Genomic DNA, 14,858 nt, shown 5'->3' on the forward strand with positions numbered 1-14,858 from the left:
ATCCAAATAAAGAGAAATGTAATCTTACAGCCATGTTGGAATTACTGCCAATGATCCACGCAAAGGGTCAAATGACTGACTTCACTAAGTGGTCCTTTTGGCAAATAATTCTTTTGGAGGAAGGCACTGCACCAGGGAAGGAAAAAACCATGTCTGGTGCATGCCCCCCCTAAGTGGGGGGGGGGGTAACAACTAATGTCTGAGGATCACCGGGTGTGGTCCAAAAACCAAAAAAAAAAAAAAATCTATTTTGTGGATTTTCACCTATTTTACACCTCTGGCCTGACACTGGCTCACAGACTGGTAAGTGAAAATCACTGACTTACAAATACCATTAAACATGCTAAAATAAAGAGAAAAGCTACAACTGAACAGAAAAAAAAAACACAAACAATTCATTTGTATCGTTTTTTTTGTTTGTTTTGCTTGCTTGTTTGTTTGTTGGGGGGGGTTCGGACACAATCAGCTGTGTTCAGGGGTTACTCCTGGTTCTATGCTCAGAAATTACTCCTGCAAACTTGGGGACCACCTGGGATGCCAGGAATCTAACCTGGGTTCTTCTAGGGACGTTGCTTAGCAATGCTGGACGTCATGCATGGCTGCATGCAAGGCAAGTGCCCCACCTCTGTGCTATCACTTCGACCCCATCAAATAATTCATTTTTAACATGAGTAAAGAATGAATAGACATTTCTCTAAAGAAAAAGAAAATGGCCCATAAACACACGGAAAGTTCTGCAACGTCTTAATTAGAAAAAATTAAATAAAAATCTCTAAATAAAATAAAAAAGAAAAAAAAAAGAAAAAAAATCTCATTGAACTACTATCACTTTACATCTATTGGAATAGCTGTTATTGGTCTTTGTTTTAGGATTATACTCAGCTTTGCTCAGGACTTACTCCTGGCTCTGTGCTCATGGATTACTCCTGCAGATGCTCTTGGGGACTATAGTCCCCATATATGTGGCGAAGGCAATTGAACTTGAATCACCTGCATGCAAGTCAAGTACGATCTCTCTCAGCTTTTTTCTTTTGTTATTTTTTTTCTCAACTATCCATGAACTGTATTTTTTTTTTATTTAAACACCTTGATTACATACATGATTGTGTTTGGGTTTCAGTCATGTAAAGAACACCACCATCACCAGTACAACATTCCCATCACCAATGTCCCAAGTCTCCCTCCTCCCCACCCGAACCCCGTCTGTTCTTTTGTTATTTTTAAAGCAAAAATAGCAAGTGTTGGTAAAGATGTAGAGTGGAGATATATGAACCATCTTATATTGATGCAGAAAATGGTGCAGCAGCTATGGAAAATGTAGCTATTCAGAAAGTTAAATATAATATTACCCTATTTTGCAGGAATTCCATTGCAAGGTCTATAACTGACTGAACAGCAGATTATTTCCTATTGTTCACAAGATCCAAAAGGTAGAAACAACCCAAAGGTTCATGGACACAAAATGTGGCATAGAAAAACAACAGAATATTATCCAGTCTTAAAATGGGACAAAAATTTGATATATGCTTCAATATAGGAAGAGCTTAGAAACATGTAAAGTGAAAGAAGTCAGACACAAAGGTCACATATTATATGATCTTACTATGTGGGGGACCTAGGAAAGATAAACTGTAGAGGAAAAGTAAAAGATAAATTATCAAGGGTTGGGGGAAAAAGAAAAAGAAGGGAAATTATTGTCTACTAAGCATATAATTTCTGTTCTGCATGATAAAAAAGAGCTCTGGTGATTAGTGGTATTGATGGTGTATAATGCTGTGCACTTAAGGTAATTAAATTTTATTATATCATGTCCATTTTCCCACTCATATTGAAACACCCAAAAGAAACAAGCTAGCATTAATGAAAAAGACAAAGCTGAAACAAACACACCAGATAATTCAAGGCAAGACCCCAATAGTTCTGGGAAAAATTAAAAAGTCAGCATTTAAAATACTAGAAGAAAGTGTTCATTTAACTACAGTCCAGATGTACCAAAAAGCAACAGAGTTAAGAAGATTAATCATATCTAATTAAACACATAGATGTGTGGGTTAATGGGTATATTATCATGGGTGATTAAAAATGCTCAGACATGGCTTTTTGTAACATTATTTTTAGTAGTAAAGTAAATTAAAAAACAAAGTAATAACCAACTCTAGAGGAAAGCCACACAGCTTTCCCCAAGGAAAAGAAGAACAGTGATTGAAGAAAGTACTAGTTCCACAAATGTCACAATCCAGCCTCAAATTTAGAAGAAAATGCTGTAGCTCATCATTACAATTTGTGATACTTGGCATGTTTCTCTAGCCAATACTATTGAAATGCATATGAGAGTACAACCTTACACAGATTATGGTTTCTCAACTTAATATGTGCATAAATTAGTTTAAATGTCCTTTTTATTTTTCACCATCCAAAATTTTAGGCAAAAAAAAATTTTTTTTTTTAGAGTGGGGGCACACATATTGACACTCAAGGGTTACTCCTGGCTATGCGCTCAGAAATTGCTCCTGGCTTGGGGGACCATATGGATACTGGGGGGTAAGAACTGAGGTTTCTCCTAGGTTAGCACGTCCAAAGTAGATGCCCCACTGCTTGTGCCACTGATCCAGCTCCATCTTATTGTAGTTTTGATTTGCATCTCCCTGATGATTAGCGGGTGAAGCATTTTTCATGTGCCTTTTGGCCATCAGTATTTCTTTTTTCAGGATATGTCTGTTCTTTTCTTCTCCTCATTTTTTGGTGGAGTTAAGTTTTTTTTTCTTGTTGAGTTTTGTCAGTAACTTGTATATCTTATTAGCTCCTTATTAGATGGGTAATGGGTGAGTAGTGGGTGGGTAACCTTTATATACTAATCACTGTTTTCTTTGAGGTTCAGAAGCTTTTTTCATTTTAATGTCCTATTTGTTTATCTTTGTTTCCACTTATTTGAATAGTGGTGTTTCCTCTTTGAAGATTCCTTTAGTCTCAATGTTATGGAGTGTTTTGCCTATGTTTCTCTTATATATTTTATACTCTTGTTTTTATTTAATTTTTTAAAATATCTTTATTTAAGCACCATAATTACAAACATGTTTGCGGGTGAGCCTCAGTCATAGAAAGAACACCTCCTTTCACCAGTGCAAATTCCCATCACCAATGCCCCCATCTATGTCTCCCCTCCCCCATCTATGTCTTCCCCCACTCCCTGCCTGTATTTTAGACAGACATTCTACTTCTCTCACTCATGAATATTGTCATGATAGTTCTTAGTGTAATCATTTCTGTAATTGCATTCACCACTCTTTGTGGTGAACTTCATATCATGAATGGGTCCTTCTGGCCCTCATCTCTCTTGTCTCTGGGCATTATTACAATGATGTCTTTTATTTTTCTTTCTTTTTTTCCATTTCCTCTAAGATCTTATGTTTCATGGTATAGTTTCTCAAAGTAGTCTTTGATTATCCTTTGGATTGCTGTATTTTCTGTAATGATCTCCCCCTTTTTCATTTCTAATTTGGTTTATTAAGTTTCTCTCTCTCCCTTTCTTTGTGACTAGTGGTTTATCAATCTTGTTTATTTTTTTAAAAAACAAATTTTTGCTTTTGTTGATCTTTCAAATTGTTTTTTTTTTGTTTCCACTTCATTAATTTCTGCTCTCTGATTTGTTATTTCCTTCTGCCTACTTATTTTGGGTTCATTTTGTTGATCATTTTCTAATTTTATAAGCTGTGTCATTAAGCTATTTATGTAGGCCCCCTTCTTCCTTCCTGATGTGTTTTTGCAACTTTGACTTTGAGTCTGTGTTTGTTCTGACTATTCTGATGTGTTTCTTGTAGGCAGCAGAATGTTGAATTCAGATTTCTGATCCATGTTGGCACTCTGTGTCTCTTAACTGGTGCATTTGGCCCATTGACTTTGAGAGATATAAGTGTCAGGGGATTTAGAGCCATCTTTGTGTGGAAGTTTTGTGTATCTATAGGTCTGTCTTGTCATAAAGTAGATCTTTCAGCATATTTTTTTTCTAAATCTTTTTTTTTAAATTTAACCAACTTTATTACATACATTATTGTATTTGGGTTTCATTCATGTAAAGAACACCACCCATCACCAGTGTAACATTCCCATCACCAATGTCCAAAATCTCCCTCCTCCCCACCCAACCCCTGCCTGTACTCTAGACAGGCTTTCTATTTCCCTCATACATTCTCATTATTAGGATAGTTCAAAACATAGTTATTTCTCTAACTAAACTCATCCCTGTTTGTGGTGAGCTTCATGAGGTGAGCTGTAACTTCCAGCTTTTTTCTCTTTTGTGCCTGAAAATTATTATTTCAAAAATGTCTTTCACTTTTCTTAAAACCCATAGACGAGTGAGACCATTCTGCATTTTTTTTCTCTCTCTCTGACTTATTTCACTCAGCATAATAGATTCCATGTACATCCATGTATAGGAGAATTTCATGACTTCATCTCTCCTGACAGCTGCATAATATTCCATTGTGTATATGTACCACAGTTTCTTTAGCCATTCATCTGTTGAAGGGTATCTTGGCTGTTTCCAGAGTCTTGCTATGGTAAATAGTGCTGCAATGACAAAACATGGATAAACAGCAGCTCAGAAAGCCTGGCTTTCAGCATATTTTTAAGGCTTGTTTTTTGTCTGTAAAGTTTCTGAGCTGCTGTTTATACATGAAGCTATGTATACTTCCTTCAAACATGAAAGTGAGTCTGGCTGTGTGCAGTATTCTAGGTGAAGCATTCATTTCATTGAGTTTTGTCACCATATCTCACCACTGTTTTCTGGTCTTGAGGGTTTCTTGTGACAGGTCTGCTGTAAATCTTAAGGATGCTCCTTTGAATGTAATTTCCCTTTTTGATCTTGTGGCTTTCAATATTCTATCCCTATCTATGGGATTCGTCGTTGTGACTAGGTTGTGTCTTGGGTGCTTTTCATTGGGTCTCTTTTAGCAGCTATTCTTCAGGCATGTATGATTTGGTTGCATCCAGTCTTTTGATCTGGGAGTTTCTCTGTATAATGTCCTTGAGTGTTGATTCTTCCTGAATATTTTCTTCCTAGATCTCTGTGATTTCAATGATTCTTATGTTGTTTCTGTTGAGTTTATCAAATACATCCATTTTAATATATTCACATTCTTTGAGGATTTTTTTTCATTGTCTGATCATTTGCTTTAAGGTTCTTTTCCAATCTCTTCTGTAGTACAGTGTTGTTCTGCATTTCATCTTCCAGATTACTGTTTCTGTCCTCAGCTGTTGTTACTCAGTTGGAGTGGCTTTGCATTGAGGTTTTTATTTCATCTACTTTGTTTTTCAATCCTCTTATTTCAGTTTATAGTTTTCTTATGTCTATCTTTATAGTCTGTTCAGCTTGATCTATGCTTTCTTTGAGTTCTCTGAACATCCTCCATATTTCTACTCTAAACTCCTTATCTGAGGGGTTTACTTTGTGGTTGATACTTTTCAGGTCATAAGAGCTGCCATATTAAATCTCTATGCATGGTATTGTCCTGCATTTTTTCCCCATTGCCATGCTTGTAGTGTTGTTTTTACTATGTGTTGTGGTGGAGTTCATGGGCTAGAAGATGTGCTTGGTCATCTGCCTGCAGAAAAGCAGGCAGGAAATGCGGCAGCAGCCTTTTTCTTTTTACAAAACACTTTGGTGATCATTTTATTGGTTTGTTGAATATGTTTAAGAAACTCACTGGTTCCACTGGACTGGATCACTTGGAGCTCCTCCTTTTACCTATTCTTGAATTTGATATCAAAGTCTTTAATCCATTTGGATTTGAACTTTGTGCATGGTGTTAACGAGAGGTGTGAGTTTGCTTTTTAGCATGTTTTTAATTAGTTGTCCCAATATCACTTGTTGAAGAGGTTTTCCTTGCTCCATTTTGTGTTCCTTTTCTCTTTATCAAAGATTACTTGATTGTATATCTGGGGAACATTCTCTAAACATGCAAGTATATTCTGAGGGTCTGTCTTTATTCAAATACCATGCTGTTTTTAATGACTATTGCTTTGTAGTACAATTTAAAGTTTGGGAAAGTGATGCCTCACATATTCTTTTTCTTAAGCATTGCTTTAGCTATTTTGGGGCATTTATTGTTCCAAATAAATTTAAGGAATGTTTGATCCCCTTCTTTGAAGAATGTCATGGGTGTACTTAGATACCATTAAATCTGTACAATGCTTTGGGAGTATTTCCATTATAATAATGTTAATGCTCCAAATCTATGAACAAGATAAGTGTCTCCATTTCCTTGTGTCCTCTTTTATCTCTTGAAGCTGTGTTTTGTAGTTTTCTTTGTATAGGTCCTTCACCTCTTTAATTAAGTTGTATCCAAGGTATTTGAGTTCCTTTGGCACTATTGTGAATGGGCTTGTATTTTTACTGTCTATTTATTCTATATCATTATTGGCAAATGATGACCATTTACTTTTTTGGTCTCCTACCACTTTGAAATTCAAAGCTATTGTTTCTAGAAGCTTTTTGGTTGGGTCTGTTCAGATTTGCTAGATTATCTTGGTTCAACTGTTGAAGATTATAAGAGTCCAAGAATTTATCCATTTCTTCCAGGATCTCTTGTGTTGTGGCATATAGTTTCTCAAAGTAGTTTCTGATTACCTTTAAATTTCTGTAGTATCTGTAGGTATCCCCCCTTTTCATTTTTAATCTTGTTTATTAAATTTCTCTCTCCCCCTTTCTTTGTTTGTTTTGTTAGTGGTTTATCAATCTTGTTTATTTTTTCAGAGAACCAATTTTTGCTTTCATTTATCTTTCAGATTATACTTTTTGGATTTCCACTTCATTAATTTATTCTCTAAACTTTGTCATTTCCTTCTGCTTACATATTTTTGGTATATATATGTATATATATGTATATATATATATACATATACATACATACATACACACACATCTACTAGGCCACTCTCTTCCCTTTCTCCTTATTCTCATTAGGTTTCACCTTGGTTGACCTAAGTTGTCAAGGGGTGTCAGGGCAGTGTTGAGGTCTCCCACTATTATTGTGTTGCTATTGATCTTCTTTCAAATTTGTCAACAATTGTTTTAAATATTTTGCCAGTCCCTCATTGGGTGCATATATGTTTATGAGCGTAATTTCTTCCTTGATTATTACAAAATTTCTATAACCTTTATAACTTTTTAAGTCTACATTTTGTGTCATCTGTTATTAATTTGGCCACTCCAGTTTTTTATAAGGGAGTTGTTTGCTTAGAATGATTGCCCTCCAACCTTTGATTTTGAGTCTATGTTTGTTCTGACTATTCATATGTGTTTCTTGTAGGCATCAGAACGTTGAGTTCAGCCTTTTGATACATTTTGCATTTGAAATAGTGAATTCTTGACAGTGAAGTCTTGCTGAAGAAAGTGAAGATAAATATCATTCAGAGAGGAAGAAAGTTTTCTAGACAGAAAATAACGTCTTTGAAAGCATTATAACCCTTTAAAGGGATATCGTTTATTATATTGTAAAAATAATAATTAAAAAAACACCTCAGAAACAAATTTTGTAGATGCATTCTCTCGAAAATAGTCTATTGGTGGTGGTGGTGGTGGTGGTGGTAGTAGTAGCAGTAGTAGAAATAGTGAGTAGAGGTATTTTGTCCCTTAGCAGCCGCCATGCAGTCGTTTGTGCGCAGGCCCCTCGCACTGACTTGTGGGAATTGTAGTCTTTAACCCAGTCCGGCAGCATGGCGGCTTCCCTGGTAGGCTGCCATCGGCCGGCATTGGGCTTCACCCTCGGCTTTCGAGCAGCCAGGTCGTTGTTTCCTGCACTGGATTCCGTCGCCAGCCGTAAGTGCAATGGGGGTTTCGAGTTCTGTCACGGGACCAGGCTGGAAGGGAGGCGATCTGGAGATTGGGGCCTTTGACTATGGGCTGCTTGGAGAGTTTGGCGTTGCGCGGAGTTACCCTGACCGCTGTTTGGCACTTGCAGGGGTTCCCCCATGGTCAGGCCGTTTGCAGAGTACTGGACCTGCGGAACCTGGTGCCTTCAGGCCGCCTCCCAAACCCGTGATCTCGGATAAACGCCGCCCGCGGGACGAAAGCAGGTGAGGTTGGACCCTGCCCGGATCTGAGTCCCGGGTCTGTGCGCGCTGCAGCCGGTATTGGCCTCGGGGATCCCGGCTGTCAAGTTTGAGCCCGAATGGCACGATCGGAGACTTCGAATGTGGAAGGGTCGCTCCACTCTTGTCCCAGAAACCTTCTCTGCAGGCTTAAGTCTGGCCTCTCCACCTCGATGTCAAGTTCTGTCTGCCCGCTCACCATTGATCTGTTTTTTAGGGTGCTTTTCCAATGTCTCATATTTGTCAGTTTCTGCTCAAGAACCCAGTTTCTCTCTGCTTTAGGTTTGTATTTTGGTTTCTTGGCACGGGATCGCTCACGTGCACCAATTCCAAATCACAAACCAAGGAGACTAAAATTTCAGTCTTTCCAAAAGTGAGCCATATTGCCCTATCGTTGGGGGGTGGAGACCCCGAAAGATATCGGGTGGAGGCTCAGTTGAGTCTGGGTGCAATTCAGGGCCCCTTTTTTGTTTGTTCACTGAGAGAAGGTAGATTTCTAGGGGTAATGTTTGGGTATTTTTGTTTCTTGATAAAGTGATGCTAACCAAATTAGTTTGGGTACACCTGAATGGCATTTTGAGGGGTGATTCATCTTTTGGTGAGTTAGGGTTTGCTGAGAGTGCTTCAGCAAATACTTGTACCCATCATATTCAGAAGACATTTTTATTGGGGGTGGGTCTTATCACAGAGGCAGAGTTTTCTGAAAGAGCTCCAAGTAACTGTGGATCAGTTTATCTCTGTGTATGTTCATCCTGTCGATTCATTGATTCTAAGTTTAAAAAATTTTGATTATGAGATTCAGATTTACTTTTACAATGTTTTTGAAGGGTTGTGGCCATACACACAGCAAGTAGGGTTCAGAAATTACGCTTACGCAGTGCTCAGGGGTCACTCCTGGTGATGATATGGGCAGCCCATCTCTAAGATAGGTCAGCCTAATGTAAGGTGGGGATCTAATTATATCTTGTACTACACAACTTTTATTAGTAGCATTTGATTCAGTTCAGTTAAATGGGAATTTAAACTGTCTTCAATTAAAGACTAATTTAAATTATTCTTTAGAGAACAATTTGACGGTATAGAGCAAGTTTGAACTTATATGTGCTTTTTAACTAGAATGTACGCAACCTAAAGGAGATATAATATAGTCAGGAAAAGGTATGGTGTGGGGTGTGTGTGTGTGTGTGTGTGTGTGTGTGTGTGTGTGTGTGTGTGTGTGTGTAAGGGAGAGAATAAAACAAAAGTAAGATCATGGGCCGGGCGGTGGCGCTGGAGGTAAGGTGCCTGCCTTGCCTGCGCTAGCCTAGGACGGACCGCTGTTCGATCCCCCGGCGTCCCATATGGTCCCCCAAGAAGCCAGGAGCAACTTCTGAGCACATAGCCAGGAGTAACCCCTGAGCGTCACAGGGTGTGGCCCAAAAAAAAAACAAAAAAAACAAAACAAAACAAAAAAAAAGTAAGATCATTTTAAAACTAGATGAAGAATATGTGCATAAATCATTAATATATCAACTTTATGATTAGGTTGAAAATTTTCACAGTAGAAAATTGAGAACAGGAAAGAAATTCACAGGAACAATATCCAGAGTTAGGTTAATACAGGGGTCCTCAAACTTTTTGAACAAGAGGTCAGTTTACTGCCCCTCAGACCTTGGGAGGGCTGGACTATAGTTTTAAAATAATTGAACAAATTTCTGTGCATACTGCACATCTCTTATTTTGAAGTAGAAAACAAAAACAGGAACAAAATACAAAATTTAAAATGAAGAACAAGTAAAGTTAAATCAACAAACTTAACAGTATTTTAATGGGAACTATGGGCCTGCTTTTGGTGGGCCATAGTTTTGAAAACAGGGGCAGGGGCCCGAGATTGAGAGACCCAGAGAAGGAGGGGAGATGAGTGAGGCACATATTTCACACATTTGTGACCTACTGGCCCAGGACTAATTGAATGCTAAGCAGGACTGGCAGTGGTTGCAAGAACACCTGGTGGACTGGATAAATGTCCTTGGCAGGCTGCATATGCCCACAGGCCTTAGTTTGAGGACCCCTGGGTTAATAATAATAACAATGGCTTTGGTTATATGATCATGTATTTTTGAGATGAGTTATTACAGACGTGAATTTTTTTCGGGGGTGGAGCTTCTAAGTGATGCTCACAGCTCATTCCTGTACTTAGGCATCACATTTTGGGGACCATATCAGATACGGGGGAATCAAGTCAAGGTTGCAAGGCAAAATCCCTACCTATTGTACTATTGCGTTGACTCCAGTGAAATGAATTTTCATGCTAATGTCAATTTTTTTCTATTTATTGTATTAAAAATTGCCGAAGAGAATAAGATTTTCTTTTAGAGTCAATTTGCAAGTGGTGATTTATATGTATACCTTTTCACAAATAATGTATTATGAGATGTATAACTCAACACGAGGACTGTGATTATGGTCACAGACTCTGTCTGACAGCCAGCCTACATTTAAATCTTGACTTACTAAAATTATAGCTAATGACAAGTCATGTATGTACCCTGCCCAGCTTTATTTTCTTCATATGTTGTCAAGCTTACTGAAGGTTTGAGATGTTCCTTTAAGTTTTCACCACACCAGTACTCAGGAGTTGTTGTTAGCTTCTCTCTGAGCTCTTATTGTCAATTTTGGAAGTTCAACTTTTTGTTTTTAGAGAAGGGAGAGTAAAACATGACATCATAAAGTTTTCATATTTGGTTTGTAACTTTCTTTTCACCATGTTTAATTTCTTTTTAAATTTTTTTTTTAATAGGTTTTTGAGTCCTGAATTCATTCCTCCAAGGGGAAGAACAAATCCTCTGAAATTTAAAATAGAAAGAAAAGACATGTTAGAAAGAAGGAAAATACTTCACATTCCAGAGTTCTATGTGGGTCAGTAAGTGCTGGATGAATTTTATTCGTGGTAGTAGAGTTTGTTTCTTGGCATAGAGATGATTATATTTTCACAAATCTGGAATTTGGCATAGGAAATCATTCTTAAGTTATTAAGTGACTTTGAAATGATATTATTTGTTTTTTAATCTTAGAAAAAATGGTCACATTTTGGACAAGGAATGTGACACAGTAAAAAGTCTTGGAGGTGTGAGAATGAGGGTTTAGTGCTCTGCACTGCCAACAAAGAGCACCTTTCTCTCCCACTTTCAGGGAGTATCCTCCGTGTTACCTCGGCTGACCTGTATGCCAGTGGCAAAACCAACCAGTTTCTGGGCATTTGTATTCAGAGATCAGGATCAGGACTTGGAGCCACTTTCATTCTTAGAAACACTATTGAAGGACAAGGTAAGTCAGAGATCATTGCTTTGATTTTCTTGGAAATGTCTCGAGTCTTTTACTTTTCTTCCTCCTGAGGTGAGACATTTGGAACTTGCTTGAAGGGGTGGGTAGAACCAAGTGCTTCAGAATTCCTTCAGCATTGAAGGTGCAGGTTTAGTGCAGCACTGCTGTTTTACTCTAAAGAACTTTTTTAATTATAGGGACTACTACCCTTAGAATAAAAGTGTCCAGGACCTGAGCAGTGGCACAGGCGGTAGACCGTTTGCCTTACACATGCTAACCTGGGATGGATCGAGGTTCGATCCCCTGGCGTCCCATATGGTTTCCCAAGCCAGGGACAAGTGCATAGCCAGGAGTAACCCCTGAGTGTCAGTGGGTGCTTTCCCCCCAAAAAGAAACAAACAAAGAATTAAAGTGTCCAAACTTGGAGTGAGAAGACAAGGCCTTTTCTTTATTTTTATTTTATTAAATTTTTTGTTTGTTTGTGTGAGGGCAATACCTGGCAGTTCTCAGGGCTTAACTCTTGTTTTTAATGTCTTTAATAAGACATCACTCCTGGTGGGGTTCAATGGGCCATGAAAGGTGCTGGATGTTGAATCTGGGTGGGCAGTGCACAAGGTGAGCATCCTATGCATTATACTTTAGCTCCAGTGCTGCCATGGGCTTTTCAAGTACTGGGTTCATGGGGCTGCAGTGATGGTGGGAAACTAAAATTTCTGAATGAATCTGAAAAATGCTTGTCCATTGCTTTTGCATCCAGTCTTCCTGTATCTGATTTTCTGGTTTTCAAACTAAACAGTTGAGTTTCCGAATTCCATTATCTTTGTAGGTGAATTTGTCACCCACAGGGCTGTGAGCTTGGCAGAATATGGCTCCTGCTTCTCATACCTATTCTATGTGCTTGTCATGTTTGGTAGTTTACAGATCTGTTGCCAGTGGTTTTTTTTTTTTTTTTTGTTAGTTTGTTTTTGGGTTTTTTTTTGGGGGGGGGGGGCCACACCTGGCAGTGCTCTGGTTACTCCTGGCTCTGTGCTCTGAAATCGCTCGGGGGTCCAACCTATGTCTTTCCTGGGTCAGCTGTGTGCAAGGCAAATGCCTTACTGCTGTGCTACAACTTTGGCCCCAAGCTGTTGCTAGTGTTAAGAAACAAGACAACAGGACTTTGGGATGTTTCAGATGTTGAGCACATATCTGGTATAGCACGTTTCAGATCCTGAGTTCAGTTTTCAGCTCTGCATCCCCCCAGACCACATGACCCTAAGCATGGCTGGATATGATCCCTATCAGAAAAAAGGGCAAATGAAAATAGGCTCAGAATGCAGTTCTTTAACTATAAGCTCTATTTCTCCAAACTGAAACCCTAAGTGAGTCCATCAGATATTGTTAGTCACACATAGGTAATCTATGTGATAGACATCTGCTAATTCTTGACAGAAAGTAACTTTGCAATAACCAACATGCCTTTTGGCCACATATAATTTTCCATTTCCTTCACCTTATGATCTCTACAGAAAGAACATTTACACTCCTATATTTATTGCAACACTATTCACAGTAGTCACAGTCTAAGAACAACCCAAGTTTCTTTTCAAGAACATGTGACTAGTTAAGGAAACTGATCCATATACATAATGGAAGACTATTTTGGCTATAAGAAAAGATGAAATAATGCAATTTTCTGCTATATGGTGAATCTGGAGAGTATCCTGCTGACTGAAGTTAGTGAGAAAGAGTGGAACAAACTGAATTCTCTCATGTGGGATATAAGGAAACTTAGTAGGGATAAAACAAATAACCAAAGACAAGAGAAACTGAGACATAGTGTACTGTAGGAAGCTTCTCATGGGAATATAAAGGGTGTGTGTGTGTGTGGACAGATAGTGGGACAAAGGTTGAGGCAAGGGGACACTGGTACAGTGTCTAGTGCTCAAAATTATCATTGGCAGGATTATAAATCAGGGAGGCCAGAGGGAAAGTACAGTGTTTAAGATGCTTGCCTTGCATGTTGCAGACCTGGTTCACCACATTGTCTCTTGAGTCCTCCAAGTCCTGAGCACAGCCAGCTGTGACCCCCCAAATGAAGAAAAACAGGATTTAGAAACAGGATTGTAAACCATGATGGTTAAAATAAAAAAATTTAAAACAAGGAAAAAAAAAACATTTCTGCCTTCAAAAAATTATTTTGTTTGTTTTTTTGGGCCATACCCAGATGTCAGACTCCTGGGTCCTACCCCTGGACCATCCCCAGTGGTGCTCAGGGCCAACTACAGGCTCTGCACTCATGAATCACCCCTCATGGGATCTCTGGACTTAAGAGATGCTGAAGATTGAACCAGGGTCCAATGCCTGCAAGATAACTGCCTTACCTGATATGCAATCACTCCAGGCCTCTCAAAAAATTTTTTTATGTTATATTTTCTACATATAAATGTTAGGTACTCTTCCTGTACTTGAAAATCTTTACTGTAATAGAAGGCATTTGCAAGAATCTAAATTTGTACGATAATCTGTCTTCTTGTCTTTTAAGGTGTTGAGATTTGTTTTGAACTTTATAATCCTCGGATCCAGAAGATCGAAGTGGTCAAGTTAGAGAAGCGTCTGGATGAGAGTTTGCTGTACTTACGGGATGCCCTTCCTGAGTATAGCACTTTTGATGTGAACATGAAGCCAGTAGCATATGAACTTAACCAAGAAGTTCCTGTTAATCAGGTAAGAGCTGTGCATCAGAACTTCCTTTGAGGTCTGAAGTAACTATCATCGAAGAACTTTTCTGAGAATTGCCGATGACAGTCAACCTCATTCTGCTCCTTGTCCTTTATCTTTCTGTAGCTGAGAGTGAAAATGAAGCCCAAGCCCTGGTCTAAACGCTGGGAACGTCCCAACTTTAATATTAAAGGCATCAGGTTTGATCTTGCTTTAACTGAAGAGCAAATGCAAGAAGCTCAGAAGTGGAGTCAGCCGTGGCTTGAGTTTGATATGATGAGGGAATATGATACCTCTAAGATCGAGGCTGCAATCTGGGAAGAAATTGAAGCATCAAAGAAGTCCTGATTCTTATGATGAGACTGGTTAACATCTGAGGATGTTCTGACTTTCTAGAGAGCAAAACATTAATTTCTCAGAGGACAATCATAACATCAAGAAACATTCTTCAACTTATTAGGCTTTTATTTTATTTTATCTTTTTTAAAAAGTAAATTGATCCCACTAGTTTATCTCTGTAAAAAGAAGTATCTGCATGTAGAGAATGGTGTGTGGTCTGACTGGGGCTAGCATGCTCTGGTGTGTGAGCAAGGTGGGTTGATGGCTTTTTTAAATATGTGAAATAAATTTAAATATGGTAAAGTGTGATTTTAAGAGTAACTAAATGCACATTCACAAACCTCTGGCAGGTTAAGAAGGAAACTATTTCGAATTCTGTTTTACTTGCATCATTCAGTTAAGAAACTGTATACAGGGGCCAGAGTGGT

At 38.5% G+C, this 14,858-nt stretch overlaps 1 protein-coding gene across 1 annotated transcript; it reads left to right on the top strand.

The window, feature by feature from the left end:
• The first annotated feature begins 7,713 nt into the window (after nucleotides 1-7,713).
• Nucleotides 7,714-14,566, top strand: MRPL19 (mitochondrial ribosomal protein L19). The gene is made up of 6 exons (XM_049784848.1): nucleotides 7,714-7,816; nucleotides 7,959-8,073; nucleotides 10,868-10,986; nucleotides 11,260-11,394; nucleotides 13,916-14,097; nucleotides 14,218-14,566. The coding sequence occupies exons 1-6, from the start codon at nucleotides 7,714-7,716 to the stop codon at nucleotides 14,437-14,439; spliced, it is 876 nt and encodes a 291-aa protein (XP_049640805.1). The 3' UTR covers nucleotides 14,440-14,566.
• Nucleotides 14,567-14,858: the final 292 nt, after the last annotated feature.

The sequence above is a fragment of the Suncus etruscus genome, chromosome 12 (genome assembly GCF_024139225.1).
Source record: "Suncus etruscus isolate mSunEtr1 chromosome 12, mSunEtr1.pri.cur, whole genome shotgun sequence".
Classification (NCBI taxonomy): Eukaryota; Metazoa; Chordata; class Mammalia; order Eulipotyphla; family Soricidae; genus Suncus; species Suncus etruscus.

Excerpts from the sequence above, each read along its gene's own strand:
- MRPL19 (XM_049784848.1), top strand. The coding sequence starts at position 7,714 with ATGGCGGCTTCCCTGGTAGGCTGCCATCGGCCGGCATTGGGCTTCACC. Across the intron at positions 7,817-7,958 it reads ACTGGATTCCGTCGCCAGCC|GGGTTCCCCCATGGTCAGGC; the intron begins GTAAGTGCAATG and ends TGGCACTTGCAG. Across the intron at positions 11,395-13,915 it reads AAACACTATTGAAGGACAAG|GTGTTGAGATTTGTTTTGAA; the intron begins GTAAGTCAGAGA and ends TTGTCTTTTAAG.